Source organism: Fusarium pseudograminearum, chromosome 1, assembly GCF_000303195.2.
Source record: "Fusarium pseudograminearum CS3096 chromosome 1, whole genome shotgun sequence".
Lineage (NCBI taxonomy): Eukaryota > Fungi > Ascomycota > Sordariomycetes > Hypocreales > Nectriaceae > Fusarium > Fusarium pseudograminearum.
The window spans coordinates 3,771,846-3,786,762 of NC_031951.1; the positions used below are offsets into that span (position 1 = coordinate 3,771,846).

At 48.8% G+C, this 14,917-nt stretch overlaps 4 protein-coding genes across 4 annotated transcripts, besides 2 other annotated features; 3 read left to right on the plus strand and 1 right to left on the minus strand.

Annotated features, from left to right (window-relative positions):
• Nucleotides 1-732: 732 nt before the first annotated feature.
• Nucleotides 733-752: a microsatellite.
• Nucleotides 753-1,031: 279 nt separating this feature from the next.
• Nucleotides 1,032-2,303, plus strand: FPSE_01836 (uncharacterized protein; the record flags this gene model as incomplete). Its single annotated transcript, XM_009254955.1, has 1 exon — nucleotides 1,032-2,303. The coding sequence occupies one exon, from the start codon at nucleotides 1,032-1,034 to the stop codon at nucleotides 2,301-2,303; it is 1,272 nt and encodes a 423-aa protein (XP_009253230.1).
• A 38-nt stretch (nucleotides 2,304-2,341) lies between these two features.
• Nucleotides 2,342-2,364: a repeat region.
• A 280-nt stretch (nucleotides 2,365-2,644) lies between these two features.
• On the minus strand, nucleotides 2,645-4,327 carry FPSE_01835 (uncharacterized protein; the record flags this gene model as incomplete). The annotated part of the gene is made up of 2 exons (XM_009254954.1): nucleotides 2,645-4,005; nucleotides 4,063-4,327. The coding sequence occupies 2 exons, from the start codon at nucleotides 4,325-4,327 to the stop codon at nucleotides 2,645-2,647; spliced, it is 1,626 nt and encodes a 541-aa protein (XP_009253229.1).
• Nucleotides 4,328-8,193: 3,866 nt separating this feature from the next.
• Nucleotides 8,194-8,914, plus strand: FPSE_01834 (uncharacterized protein; the record flags this gene model as incomplete). Its single annotated transcript, XM_009254953.1, has 3 exons — nucleotides 8,194-8,317; nucleotides 8,374-8,450; nucleotides 8,507-8,914. 3 exons carry the CDS (start codon nucleotides 8,194-8,196, stop codon nucleotides 8,912-8,914), a joined length of 609 nt encoding a protein of 202 aa, XP_009253228.1.
• An 866-nt stretch (nucleotides 8,915-9,780) lies between these two features.
• FPSE_01833 (uncharacterized protein) lies at nucleotides 9,781-11,505 on the plus strand (the record flags this gene model as incomplete). The annotated part of the gene is made up of 1 exon (XM_009254952.1): nucleotides 9,781-11,505. One exon carries the CDS (start codon nucleotides 9,781-9,783, stop codon nucleotides 11,503-11,505), a length of 1,725 nt encoding a protein of 574 aa, XP_009253227.1.
• Nucleotides 11,506-14,917: the final 3,412 nt, after the last annotated feature.

A 14,917-nucleotide genomic window follows, 5' to 3' on the forward strand; every position in this document is an offset into this window, starting at 1 on the left:
TCAATTAATTTTAGGTTCTGTTCGTTTTTTTCTGTCTTGTTCTTTTTTTGCCCTCGTCTAGTCGGTTCGACTTACAAATGAATGGAATGGAATGAGCCGTGGAACATGTCCGACTAACTCAATTCTTTCCGTTGTGTAACTTGGACACTAGCAGAAGCAAATATAAATTACAGAAGCCCAGTTTTTCCTTCGCTGGACCCTTCCACAATCTCCATCCAAGTCTGCAGCGCCTACTACTAGTCTAATCCGTGTCCCGACGATACCTCGTCCTCCAACTTTCCTGTACTCTGTACACCGAGAGCCGATACCCGACCAAGCAAAAACTACCCAGTTTCAGTTACATTTCGCGGGCACGAGTCGAGTCACATCAATTCTTTTTACGTTTATTATCTACGTGTACCATTGACTATTATTAATCTGTTGAGCCAATCCTACCAGGGATTCACGGTGTTCCTCCTCCCTTGCTAGGAAAGGCTGCTGTGACGTGATCGTCAAAGGTTTCAAAGCCGACCGCCCTCTTGTTCACTACCTACCTATCGACGACACGTCTACTTGTGGAAAACAAGACTAGATCAATTTCGTCCTCCGCCCTTTTGCGCATCATCCAAGCCCTGTATCGCGTCAAACCGAGGCATTCCTTTGTTTGTCAAGTCAGGAGGGAAGAAGCTCCGTAACTTGGCGCAGCGGAATTGCATACAAACTGCTCTAGCTCTTGATATAAAAAGGGTCCATCTACCTACCTACCTACCTACTCTAGCCTGCATTACAGCAAACCACCTACAAAACAAATCACACCAGGCCGAACCAGGGTGTCACAGGAAAATAGAAGAAAAAAAGGCTTTTTTTTCTTCTCGATTTTTTCTAGCCCCGCCTCGACCTCCACTCACCTTTCCGCTGGAACGCCGAGTCTATACTTATTATATTAAACAGGTCTTTGACCACATCTATCCACCGCTACATTTTCTTCCTTCACTCCTCTCTCTATACCCTCGCCTACTCTCTCTAGCAAAGACGTCAATCAACTAGAAAACATGTCCTCCGCTCCTCTCAACTCAGACCCCGTGGCCACCCCGCCTCGTCCTCCGTCTCCCGTCCACAACTTCGGTACTCTCGCCGTCCACGCCGGCGCTCCACATGACCCCGCCACCGGAGCCGTGATCGAGTCTATCTCATTGTCCACCACCTTTGCTCAGTCCGCTGTTGGCAAGCCCGTTGGCGAGTACGAGTACTCTCGATCCTCCAACCCTAACCGTACCAACTTCGAGACGGCTGTTGCTGCTCTCGAGCACGCCAAGTACGCTCTCGCCTTCTCCTCCGGTTCCGCCACCACCGCCACCATTCTCCAGAGTCTGGCTGCCGGCAGCCATGTCATTTCTGTCTCTGACGTCTACGGCGGTACCCACCGTTACTTCACCCAGGTCGCAAAGGCCCACGGCGTCAAGGTCACTTTCACACCAGAGATCGAGGTCGACATCGCCGAGCACATCACTCCTGATACTCGTCTGATCTGGATCGAGACTCCCAGCAACCCTACGTTGCGCCTCGTCGATATCCGAGCTGTCGTTACTGAGGCCCACAAGCATGGTGTCCTTGTCGTTGTCGACAACACCTTCCTCTCTCCCTACGTCCAGAACCCTCTCGACTTTGGAGCCGATATCGTTGTTCACAGTGTCACCAAGTACATCAATGGTCACAGTGATGTTGTCATGGGTGTTGCTGCCTTTAACAGCGACGAGCTCAAGACCCGCCTGAGCTTCCTCCAGAACGCCATTGGCGCTGTTCCCTCTGCTTTCGACTCCTGGCTTGCCCACCGTGGTCTCAAGACTCTGCACCTGCGAGCTCGCGAGGCCAGCCGCAACGCGGACGCTGTTGCCAGAGCTTTGGAGGCTTCTCCTTTGGTCATTGCTGTCAACTACCCCGGCCTTGACTCCCACCCCCACCGACACATCGCCAAGAAGCAGCACCGCGACGCTCTCGGCGGCGGTATGCTCTCTTTCCGTATCCAGGGTGGTCACGCTGCCGCTGAGCGCTTCTGCCAGGTGACAAAGATCTTCACCCTCGCCGAGAGTCTGGGTGGTGTTGAGAGTCTGATCGAGGTTCCCAGCAGCATGACCCACGCTGGTATTCCTCGGGATCAGCGCGAGGCCGTCGGTATCTTCGACGACCTTGTCCGCATCAGCTGCGGTGTCGAGGACGCTCAGGATCTCACCAACGATGTCCTCCAGGCCCTCGAGAAGGCTACCTCCACAGCCAAGGCTAACGGTCTCAATGGCAACGGCGTTAACGGCTCCAACGGACACTAAACATGTTTTTGGATAATTCCAATTGCGCGCGGTTTTCCTTTTATTTTATTTTTATTTTATAGAAGATGATCTATGATGACATGTTATGAAAAAACTGTTTCCTTTGTCTGAGGATGCTTTAAAGCAAAACAAAAAGAGAGAGAGGGTATCTTATTCAATTTCCTATGGGAAGGCATTTTATACAGCGGCTAGGGTTGAAAAATGATGCAAATCGCATCAGTTTGGTATTGGGGCTTGATAATGGCAAGCCACCTAAAGAATATTATTTCAGATTATCCGAATTGTCTAATCAATTGTTCGTGATCTTTCGTAATACGAGACAGGTAGAGCCTGACTCTTCATCAACTGTGTTCGTCTTCAGAGGCAGAGATACTGAACAAGTTTTCTGTGAACTCATTTGCCATACTGTTTTCGGCAGACCATTCATTACGACGCCGGTGTATTTCGTTCATGCCCTGACATGCGGTCTCAGCAATGTAGTGCAGCTCGTCAAGAGTGTTGGAGTTGCAATTGGGAAAGACGCCATCGATGCTTCGTTGCCACTCCGATGTTGAGTTAGCGACGGCTGTCTGGTATGCATTAGTATCGTACTCTACTACGCTCAAAGCGCGGTTTCTTGAGTGAAGGTTGTTCAAGAGGTTGTCGAATTGGGGGTCTGCAGGTAGATATTCGACTATATCTCTCGCAAGCGCCGTAGGTTGGCGAATTCCCATGACCACTTCAACAAAGCGTTGAGAGATACTTCGACCAAGGCCACAAGGGTCCACCAAATCAAACTCTGGCTGGCTGGGCATGTCTTCAGCTATGTAATGGTCGTACGCCAGGAAAGCTGCTCGGCATATTCTCAGGTGAGGCGTAGCGCATCTCAGTGCCATGGCAATCCAGTGGCAATCATCTCCGGGGCGCTGGTTGTGCATTCCGACCCAAAGGATCTTCTTAGAATCTTCGTTCCAGTCTCGTGACTGCTCAACCTTGAGATAGACTTCATTCAGATAAAGTTCTTGCAGTGTAGATCCGAAATTCTCCGCAGTGCGGACGAATACTTCGGGGCACAGTTCAATTCGCTTCAGCTCGAGGCATGTCAAGTTGGAGTGTATGACATTCGGGGCAGGTAGCGACTTTGCACGCCACTCTTCGACTGGCATCTGCCAGGGTTTTGTCTGCTTCAATCCTCGGGGTGGGCGATCGTCGTGGTCCATGCTAATCAAACAGAGGCTCTTTAGATCCCCTGCATTCTCGACAATATTCCAAAGGCAAGATCCAAATAGCCCAACAGTGGTGGGTTCGTTTTCGTGCCTCCTGAGTGTCAAAACAAGGTGTTCCAGCACCTCCAGCACTCTCATAATATTCATCACGTCGATCGGGTTCATCCATAGGTGGCGTATCGCAACATCGGTTACGTTTTCTATGACGAGTGTGTTTAGCTTTGCCGAGTCTTCTTCTGGTCGCTGTGCGAACGCCTTGAGCGTGTTGGCCAATATCATCGTGGCGGCGTTACAATGGCGACCGACAAGCTGAAAGGGGAGGTTGAGGCGTAGACGGTTGACGTCGCGGCAGTAGAATAGCATTTCCTCCACGGTCCGGTAGTAATCTGACTCGGTGAATGATGTCTCATTCATGCAGTATTTCTTGTGTAGCGTTTGACAAAAGTCTGTCATCGATGGAACCCGCGCAAAAACAGTCTCAAGAAACTCAACTTCCACTGACCAATTGTTCTTATTAGCGAAGGCATTTTCAGAAACACGCCATCATGACTCACGGTCATCCCGTAGAACCATCAAGTCTATATAGAGACTCTTGCAGTGGTAACCAATCGTCTGTAGCGCATCCATCTGAGGCGGTGTCACGCCGCTCGTCTTGCTCAGGCGCGAGAACTCTAGGTCAAGAGTCCGGCATGCAAAGGGCTTGAGGACCTGGTCAAAGACGCGGCAAACAAGCCGAAGGCTGAGGACCGTGTTCTTTGGTCCATGGACTACGCATTGCTTGAGTATTGAATCAATGAGTTCTCGCGGTAAACGATTCATATTGCTCGTGTTGACGTCGATGCGCGCAAGCAAGGTCCTGGAGACGATGGAAAGGGGAGGAGATGGAGGGGCCAGTGAGATTCGGACATCGGCCGGGTTTTGGTTTGTGGCTGCGTATTAAGTTGGTAATTACATCAACGACGACTTGCTGTTGATTTCGTCTCGATATAGTTGATCAAGGTTGATAGTCAAAAGTTGAGAGGCTGTATGTAACTGACATTAGCAGTACTTTGAGTGATGAAGTTGGAATTGTGCTATTGAGCTAGCCAATAGATGTTTGGAGGTTAAGATCGTCATGCAGGGACGGTGGACCGCGTTTTGACTGTCTGAGCTCCCCACCCCCACTGATCCCTGACAGCTGGCTGATTTTGTAAGTTGGTTACCCTGTACGGATAGGTTCGTATGTTTCTTTCATTCTCCAATGCACCTGTCTCATACAGTTCCAAGACTACCTATCCATGACCTGATTTGATTGCTGCTCCCTGAGATGAGAGTAAGATACCGTGATTGCAATCACTATTTATATCGTCAACTATTGTTGAAATTTTATTATACTGCGGTTAGGAGCATCACTTTTTTCTTAGAAGGATAGATAACTCGCCAGCACATATCGTCAACAATAAATCATGCACGAACTACTACAGGTAAACAACAGTATTGCTACCTAGACTCTTGAGAGTCTTGAAGAGTCCAGCATGTGCTGCTGTCCATAGAACACAGACCAGAAGGGATAAACACATATCCAAATAAAGACAAGTGATAACGTGCATGCTAGATAGACTCGGGTTAGGGTATCAATTATGGATTTTGACCATGACGAATGCCCATGTCTTAAATACGAGGAGAAAACACATGGACGCGGAAGATCGTGCCGAGCCACCAGGGAATGCAACAAGATTCACATATCAGACCATCATTAATTACAATGGAACAGACGGCATCTTTACACAAACGCATTGCCCTTGATAGGGGCTTCTTCAGTTCAGTAACGGAATAGAGATACGAGCAAACTTCGGTCTGCCTGCATCATTGCGCAAGTCGTCACTCGACCTACCTTTTTATGATTGTTGAAGGAGGTACGCGTGGCCGAACACCAACTCATGCATTATTGCTAGCAGTCGAGATGGGACGAAAAGCAGACTAGCTGACGTTAACTTTACCCGTGATGTGGTTCTGAGGCTAAAAAGGTCCAGAACGCAGACCTGGCCAAAACATTGCGGCTTGGTCATACGTAATCTTTGTTGGAAATCAATTAAAGCCTCTCATTAACTCACAGGAGGTTGGTTGGCTTAGGTGGCAATGGCGAAGAAGTAAACAACAAAAAATGGCACGAGGACACTGTTTTCCAGTCCAAGTAATAACATCAATGGTTGAAATAGGGTTTGTGAAGTTGATAGGTCGCCCGACCTCTTTGTGACTAACTATGTCTAAGGGGGTTGGAAACCAGCCACGGAACTAGGACTGCGAATGGCAAACAGAACAGGAACCATGTTGTTAACTGACCTCTTTGGATTGAACTGGACAAATGTCGATAGCATCAAAGCCAAGTAGTTGATAGCCGGCCGACTTGGAGCCTACAAGGTCTATCTCGGTACATGTTCGGGTGGCGTTCACTGGTTTGTTCATCGTCTCTGGGGGCTTGATGATTATTCTGATTGGTGAGAGCTGACGGGAGGCTTGCAGAACTCTTGTCAAGGTCAGTGTTTGGGGAATGGCCTGGTTTCATCACGAGTATCAACAGACTTGAATGGATAGTGGGAGTAACATACCCATCCTGACTGTGGTGACCCGTTATCATTCGGTCCATACATGTGCTGCCGGTGACTACAGGTGACAAGTAAATGAATCGGCAAGGCCATGACTATTCGAATGACCAGGGGGAGCAAACGGGTATGATGGAGTGACGCACTTTAGATGGGACATAACAAGGGGGACCTGGACTAGGAGTGGAGAATCAGGCCTCGCCAAGTCCTCTATCGTCCGCTCCGGTTATCACTTTGCTTGACGAGTTGATAATTCGGTGAAAAGCGAGAGAGATAAAAAACAACAATAACGCTGGGCCATTTTTATTGCCCCCTCCCGTGTTTGTTTTGTAAAACGGAATCACGCGATGCAATGCTGGTTGGCGGTTAACATGAGCATGGTGATACTTTTCCTCAGACCAATGTGAAACCTGTATGTATCATGACACGTCTATATGGCCAAACTACGGATATGTGGTCGGTGGTTAATAACAAGGGAGTACTCCGTATGGGTGATGATGTTGGGCATGATAAAATAACATACTACCCCTCAACATGGACAAAAGGTCCGAGCATTTGATACGTCGGCGCTGAGGTGCCGTAGCCCCGTCAAGAAAGATTAGCATCTTGGCGGCGGCCATTTGTCCCATGAGTGAGCAATGGGGGGAATAAAATGAGAATTGCCTTTTCCCGCTTCCACAATTCCGTCTGTTCCGGAGCGACGTCTCTAGACAGCTCCAGTCTTAAGTCGCGCTATGAGAGACCAACCTCACATGCGCCAAGCACTTGTGGTAAACATTGCTCGGCCAACCTTGTTATGAGAGCTGTGTTGTCAAGGATCGCCATTTGCGACCAACCTCCTCCTTTGAGAAGCGACTGTTTCTGTTTCTGTTTCTGTCTAGCAATGGGATAATGACGGTGATATGGTAGGCCGCCAAGATGGCCCGTGTCCGAATTCAGAGACAATGGTGTCGCAGACCACCTGAGATAATTGGCTCGTATCAGATATGGGCCTTTATGGTCGGAGCTTTCGCTTGTCCGCCAGGACCAAGCATGGAAGACAAAGTGGTGTAAGTCTGCGCTGGTGGTCATTGTGGTAGGTGACGCTGTAAAACGCAGAGGAAAACACGCTGGAATCTAGTGTAATACTGCCCGCCTGCCCAGCGCATCCTGGTGCCCATGGCCATCCATGCATTGATGCAAAGTCCAGTCTAATCCTGTCGTTGATTGTCCCACTTGCCTCTTCGGTTGTAACCACTTGCCTGAGCCTGGTCGTACTCCTTCCCATCCCATCCCCTCCCTCCTTTCGATAAGATGTGTTTTATCCGGGAACAATCCATGGCGATAGCCTGCATCTCGATCGTTACTATGGAAGTCGCAGCTTGGCCTTCATGATCCTCACAGTTCCTGCGCGGGCGCGGAGAAATGTGGTGGTTGAGAGTAGCCATGGCGACTAAGCCGGAAATGGTGCCGACCAAGCACGGTGAGTGGCCAATGCAAGGAAGGTGTGGGCACGATGTTACCTCTAGCCAACTTGTGCCTGTGCGTCTTTTCCCTTGTTGAGAGAGATGGGAGAGTTTTGCGGCGATTGATGGAGCAAAATCAATGGCAGCTGCTGCCAGGTGACCATTCCATTGGTCAAACAGCCAGCTCAAAGCTACCTGAGATGGAGATCTTAGACCCGGATTGTGGGTGCCGGGGCCGAGAGCTGCAAGCCCAGTGCAGTCTTGGGTCTTGGTACAGACATTTACCTCCTCCTAATCAAACCGAGGTCAGTGGCCGCGCCTGCCCAGACAAAGCCAAGCCCAGGCCAAATCCGATCGTTACCTTCCCTCCCAAAAAGAAACCTGCCCAAAGTTTTTCGGTCTCTGTTCCTTCCCGTCGTTTAAAATCTAACGCACTTGCCTTTGACCCTTCGCGTTTGAACCTCTCTTCTTCTCTTCCTTCCGTGCCACATTCTCACATTCTGCATAAACAACGACATAAAAAGGTCTATCCATCTCATTCGCCTTGCGAAAGCATCAAGAACGGACATCGCATATCATCGTTCCACTTATCGTCACTCACATCACTTCCAAAAAAAAAAAACACTCAATCTTACACCAACTCAAAACATCATTCAAGATGCGTTCATCCTTTGCTATCCTCGCCATGGCCGTCTCGGCCGTCTCGGCCCAGTCTGTCAAGACATACAAGGACTCTCTCGACATGACCATTGACCCCAACTCTGTCGAGCTCACCACCAGATGTACGTGATGAGAACTATTGAGTCAACAGATTCGGCCTATGCTAACTTGCCCTTAGCTAGTTGGTGCGGAGCCCAGCAAAACACTTGCGATACTCTCTGCTCGGACAACACCGACAAGAACAACTGTAACGACGTATGTACAGTTCAGCGTAGCGTCCAACTGTCGCATAAACTAACATATCGTTCCAGGATACCCTCAACTGGGAATGCACATGCTCCTCCAACAGCTCGGCTCCCGGTCTCCAGTACTACACCCAGACCATGCCCACCTTTATCTGTGAAAACCTCTTTGCGCAATGCATTTCGCAAACCAACACTCAAAGCGGAAGCGAAGAATGCAAGAAGAAGATCCAGTCCAAGTGCGCTGAGCAGAGCCCCCCTAAGAACCTTGCTAGCGACGACGACGATACCAGCTCCAGTGCCACCGACACTGCTACTGCTACTGCCTCAGCCACCAAGACCTCATCGGACGCTAGTGGCACCGCAGCGGCTGTGTCCACGACAAGTTCTGATGCCTTTGCTGCCCCTACCATGGCGCCGGCGGGCAAGGGTGCCGCTGCTGCCGTTGCTCTCGGCATGTTGGCCTACCTCATCTAAGTGTTTTCAAGGTTGAAGCGTGGGGTGCTGCGATCAGCAGTGCCACGACACCATCCCAGTACCCCACCACGTGCCGTACCTTGCTGGTGGGTGTCGTGTCGGGGTTGCTCAGCAGCTTATTTTCACTTCTACTACCCATTTTATTACACAGTACACCTTTTCGACATGCAACGCGATACCTTTTGATGAGTAAAGACCCGATGATGCAAGCTTTAGTAAAGCTTGGATGAGGTAATGACACGCTTCGGCGTAAAGATATGCGGATTGGGGAATCAGGGATTGGCCTGCAAGTGAGTGACAGCCTTGCACGGTCTTTCAGGGGATGAGAGAATGGCAACGGCCATGGTGGAGGTTATTTGTTTGTGCGTTACCATCCAATTCAATCATAGCAAGAGGCGAAATGGAGTAGGAAAACTTTTGATATTGAACAAGCAATGAAGAAACTTCTTTTCTGCAAAACTCGTCCTTGCCCCCCTTGATGATTTGGTCTGCCAGAAGTGTGTTGAGTTGACAAACAATTCGTTTATCATTGTTCATGGTTATTTAAAGTGTTACAATGGCTTTGTGTTTGGTGTCGTGACTTGTTCAAGGAACATGGCATCCGGACAAGTCAACAAATAATGGCCGGTTGGCATATTGACTTGTTCGTCTGTGAACATCAGGGATGCTGAACAATGTCGAAGCAATGTATATCAAGAGATATCTTCCAGTGTCTGCTAATCACTTAACACTCGGAATCATTCAGTTTTTAGGATATATTCAACACTTGCAACATTTTGACCAACACGAAAACAACAGAGCAGTCCCTCGTTGATTGACTGTCATCCTCAAAATTATACTCAAGAGCATCCTAGAAGCGACTCACCATGGAAAACCTGCACAGCAGTCCAGAACAACCAACCATGGAGCAGAAGGGTAAGAGTGCTACCCAAGACCAAGGGCCAAAGACTGACAAGATGCAGCAGGACGACTATACGCGGCCCCCTCGCGTTAGCTTTGGTATCGAGCTAGAGTTTCTCGTGGCTCACATCAACCAAAACCGTCCCGACGTGGACAAAGATATGCCAGGTCTCGCACCAGCTGAACAAAGCAGAGGCATTTTTTCCGTCAAGGCACTGCTGGAGAAACACGGGTTCCTTACCGCCCTCGAATCTGGCGAACATAGCTCAGCAGATCAGCTATGGATTATTTCGGCAGACCTCTCTGTCAAGGAAAGGGAGAATCGCAGTGACGACACTTACTGTACTCTTTGGGATGCCGTGGAAATATCTAGCCCGCCATTATATGCCTCTTCAGAGGCATATAATCTCATCTCGGCGCTCGTTCGACTGCTGACTACCAATCTGCGAGTCCGGGTAAACTCCACCTGTGGCTTCCATGTTCATGTTGGTAATGGACATCATCAGATCGATTTGCGTGCGCTGAGAAACTACGCCGCCCTTCTCTGGGCATCAGAACCAGTCCTGTCGACACTCGATTGCCCTACACGGAGTTTCAATTCCTGGTCAAAGTCCATCCGACGTCGACACAGTGTCAACTTGGCCCGAGGTGTAACTGCCAATGAGGCACATGGTGAGATGGTCGCCAAGCAGCCGCGATTAGTGCCTCGCTATGTGTCACGGGAGAGAAGATTTGGAGAAAGCCCTGTTGCCTCCCAAACGGCATTGCTTCAACACCTCCGAGTAGACGACGACAATCCCCTGATACTAGAGCTAGGCTACGACGACGACGAATCTGAATGGGAAGACGCAGACAGTCAACCCTTCCAGCGGCGCCGAAAACCCAAAGGACCACGACGCGAGGAACTGAAAGCAAAAACAGAGCTGCGACGTATCTCAGAAACCAATGCTAGGCTTCTGGACAACGAATCAACTCGTCGCGAGCTGCCTCCTCGAACCGTCTTTCCAGCTTCGGGAACCATGGCATCTGGTGCATCAGCCGGTAAACTTCCATTGCTGGACGATCAGCGTACAAAGAAGAAGCCCATCTCCGTACGGGACATCGATACCCTCCCACAGAACAGAAGCCAACTCTGGCCGACCTCCCAGATCGAAGATGTTCTTGGCGGCATTGATGCTGTCGAGCCTAACACGAAACTTACTTGGAAAGGAGTCGCTGAGCTCTTGGCTTGCGATATCGGTGCGCACCAGATTGCATACTTGTTGACTGATTTTGAAAATGGAAGTTCCAATGATAGAAGCCTCAGCAGCAACTGGCAGGGGCAGCTCCCAATTAATCTGTTCCCCGAGAAGGATCAAATATGCAAGCCGACCGTCGAGTGTCGTTCCGCTGGCGGCACTCTTGATGCAGAATGGATTGTTACTTGGGCCAAGATTCAGTGCCGTCTGCTCGAGTGGGCTCGAGACGCGGACCCTGCAAAGTTCATGAGCATCATTGGTAAGTTATCTCGAGATGATCATTCTCAGGAATGTACATACGATGTCCTGGACTTCCTGAGGGATATTGGCATGTACACAGAACTCAAGTACTGCCAGGAGCGTCTTCGCAGGTGTGAGGAAGCTTGGTACCAGTGCATGCTGTTGAAGAAGGCCCAGTTGAACAAGCCGGACAAGCCTGCCGAGTCGAATTGATACAGACCGCATGGTTGTTTCCTAGTGGACAGCTTCAGCCCCGTACAATAGTGACGGTAGAGAAGGGTGAGGAGGAGGGCATCTACGGTTTCGACTACGCTGTCGATCTGTGGCGAGAAGAGAACGATAAGTGTCGTCCCAGCAGAGTTGCTGGCTGTAGAATTAAGGGGCAGTTTGGGATAGAATGGCAAGTGGCATATTCACTCGATTGTGTTTTCCTTTATTTCATACTTTGTTCTACAGCTCTAGAGGGTTGCTCAAATTGTACTCTCATTTGCAAATCCACCTTATTTCCAATTTTGTCACTGTTTGTTTGTATAAGTGTATCGACTGGTGACGTGACTGTCACAAATCAGGCTCATATGAGAAAGAATATGTATATATATATATAGCAGATACTCGTCAGGTTTATATTCAAATCACTTTCATTAGTTGTACATGTTAATCAAATCCACTAAGTTTACGTACTTACCCTGCACCAGCGGACAAGATCGTCATTTGAAACTACAAACACACCGCCAGTCACGACACCTCACCGTATATCCGAATCCGAAACGATAGTATAAAGTTTGAAGACACAGAGTCAAAGCTTTCCAAGCCTGTGTGGCTCATTGGACATTACGCACGAGAATGTCGGGGGCGTGAAGCTCAGGCTATTACAAAAGTGGCTTGACGAGTCAGCGTTGTCGTCTCAGTTTCACGTGTATTTCACTACTAACATAGTCACTTAGATGGTTTTAGAATACCGATATGTATATCATGTGTGCGGGTAGTAGGTATGTGCTGATGGGTTTATCTGGTAGCGATAGAGCATAGCCTCCTCCCGGGATGTTGTCGAATGACTTGATAATGACCATGAAATCACATATATACTGAAAGAACTGATATGACACGCGGACGAAAAGTGTAACCCCACTCGGAGATAAAACTCAGATGTAATCAAATTAAAGTGACCGTTATGGGTGTATCGTGATCAATCTTCTGTAGCGAAGTTCGGAGAAAGACAGTCATATCACCTTGACGGGTCTGTACCTAGTTCATAATGAAGGGTATATCAGTATAACCTATAACCGGAAGCCGGCAAAGAATAATAATCTTGAAACATCAGCCTTGGCGTGGGTGAGAACTAATTAGATGTGTGGCTATAGTGGTATCGTATTGCCATGGTCAAGCTGTCAGCAGATGCATGCGTGTATAGTTTATGCTCAATAAGCTTTCCCATGAGAAAACTGGTGTTTCCCAGGAAGAACAAACACAAACACAGGAACAGGAAGGTGATATAGCGGCAATGTAGCAGTAACCTGTAGGCTATGCCACGTTTCATGCGACCACCTTTTGCAGCCCTAGGCTGTAATACAGGAACAGGCTGAGGAACGACAGCCAGCCAACGGATCCCCTTTGACCAAGATGCGGGCCTGATTTTGAGGCCCTCTACTCCCCCCTCAGTCCTGGAAGGTGTTTGCAGCACAGAGAGCACAACAGAACCTCAACCACAGTCCTGGAATGTGAAATGACAGGACAGACGGCATCGTCCCATGCTGCATACGATCCGCTGGCACCGCACGCGGCCTGCATACGGTCCTCGAGTAAATGATTTGCCGAAAGACCCTTGTTCCATCACAACAACCGGTTGGCTCCTTTTCGTTCTTCTTCTCTCATGCTTTGTGAAGTTTGAAGAGCCGCATCATTGCCTAGAGGGAGGAACTTGGAAAGTATAAAAAAAAAACTCGGTCAAGCTGGACCATGTGCTCCTGAAGCAGAGCCCACATTGGCAAATTTCACGGTGGATATCACATCTGTTGTGTCTCTGTCGGATTGGATCATGGCATGGTAACTGAATGCGAGTCAGCTTGGAGTGCATTAGTTATTATTAAGAGATGGAGTCTAGGAGTCCAAACTCCGCTGAATGCGCAGTGGCAAGACAAACTGGGCCTACTGGGTAGCAGAAAAGTTAACCTCCTAAGTCTCAGGTTACAAAAATAAATAGCCTAAAGAGCATAGTCTAAGTAGCATAAGCTGATCTACTAATTTCGTCTCTTATGTTTCCAGCGGCCAATTTTTCTGATACCCTGAGGTGGGCGTCTTCTTTGCAGGAATGATTGAGGACAAGTTGTGGGGGAGTTGATTCTTGAACGTTGTATTTCTTGTATACTCCTGGTGCCTCCTGGTTGCAGTATCGATCCAAGGTCTTGAATTGGCCACCGTGAATAAAATATTGGTGGAGAATTGGCCAAAGGGAGTCAGTCAGTCAGTCAATTCACTCCAGTTCTATCCGGTCCGAAGTCAAACCTTGTTGTGCAAACTCTGCATGTGCTCGCGTGCAGAATTATTCATCAAGTCTTTACAGCAGAAATTTTTATGAAGCATCATGCTTGAGCAAGCGAGCCTTGCTAGGAAAAATCCTTAACACATTCTTTAAGAAGTCGCTTAACGATCGATCATCCCAAGACAGGGATGATGCCTGTGTGCGGTCCCTGCCTCACTAGTTTAGTTTGCCGCAGCCTCAGAAGCCGTTCAGATTGTCAAACCAAGCCAAGCCCAGCCACGGTTTATGAGGGCCTAACTAGATAGAATGAGTGCTTTCTTGCGAACCTTATGCACGGAGTGAGGAAACGGGTCCTGCGGCTCTTGTCGGGCGTTGAATACACGAGTCATGCAACTCGTTGTTACGTCAAATAACAGAGAAGAGAGGGAGAATTCGGGGTTTGTTTCGTGCTGCCCCATTCATGTTGTCCGCCAGGATCGGAGACGGGAGCAGTGGATATCTTGTATCATGCTGGCTTTTGTCATATTCACAACGGGGACTCAAGGGTCTTGTCGCATGCAGGTACGTGATTGCGCTGATAACAAAATGAATAGGCCGCAGTTGGAGGAAGAAAACATGCTGACAGCTCATGCTATCTGAATGAGAAATCGGAGACTGTGTTAACTATCTAGAATAGTTAGCAGAGGGTCGAGGGATCATCGTACATTGCATTAGCAAAAACCGAACAGAAAACGGTCCCTTGTTTAGACCACGCTCAATGCATGTCAATGTGGAGTAAATTCCATATTTGAAACAGCGGGGGAGGGGAAACGCATATATTAGAGTGGGTGCTTGATGATGCTGTTTGGTGCTGTTGAGTTGTGAAATGGTGTGTGGGCTAGTCTATCCCTTGACTGATATGGATGGACATGCAGTAACATCGGTTGTGAGGACCCTAGCCTAGGCAATGCAGCAATACTCGACATAGGCCTTGTGGTGTTGAGTATAGTGCCAGCCAGCTTCTCTTTGCTGGGTTTCATTGCGTTATTTCCCTAGCAGGAGAGGTGGGTGACAGGTAGACAATGAAACATCGCTGTCAATGCCCGGGTATCTTGTATATCTGCATCCAGAGTTGGACGGATACAGAGATTGCCGAGATATAGCCCG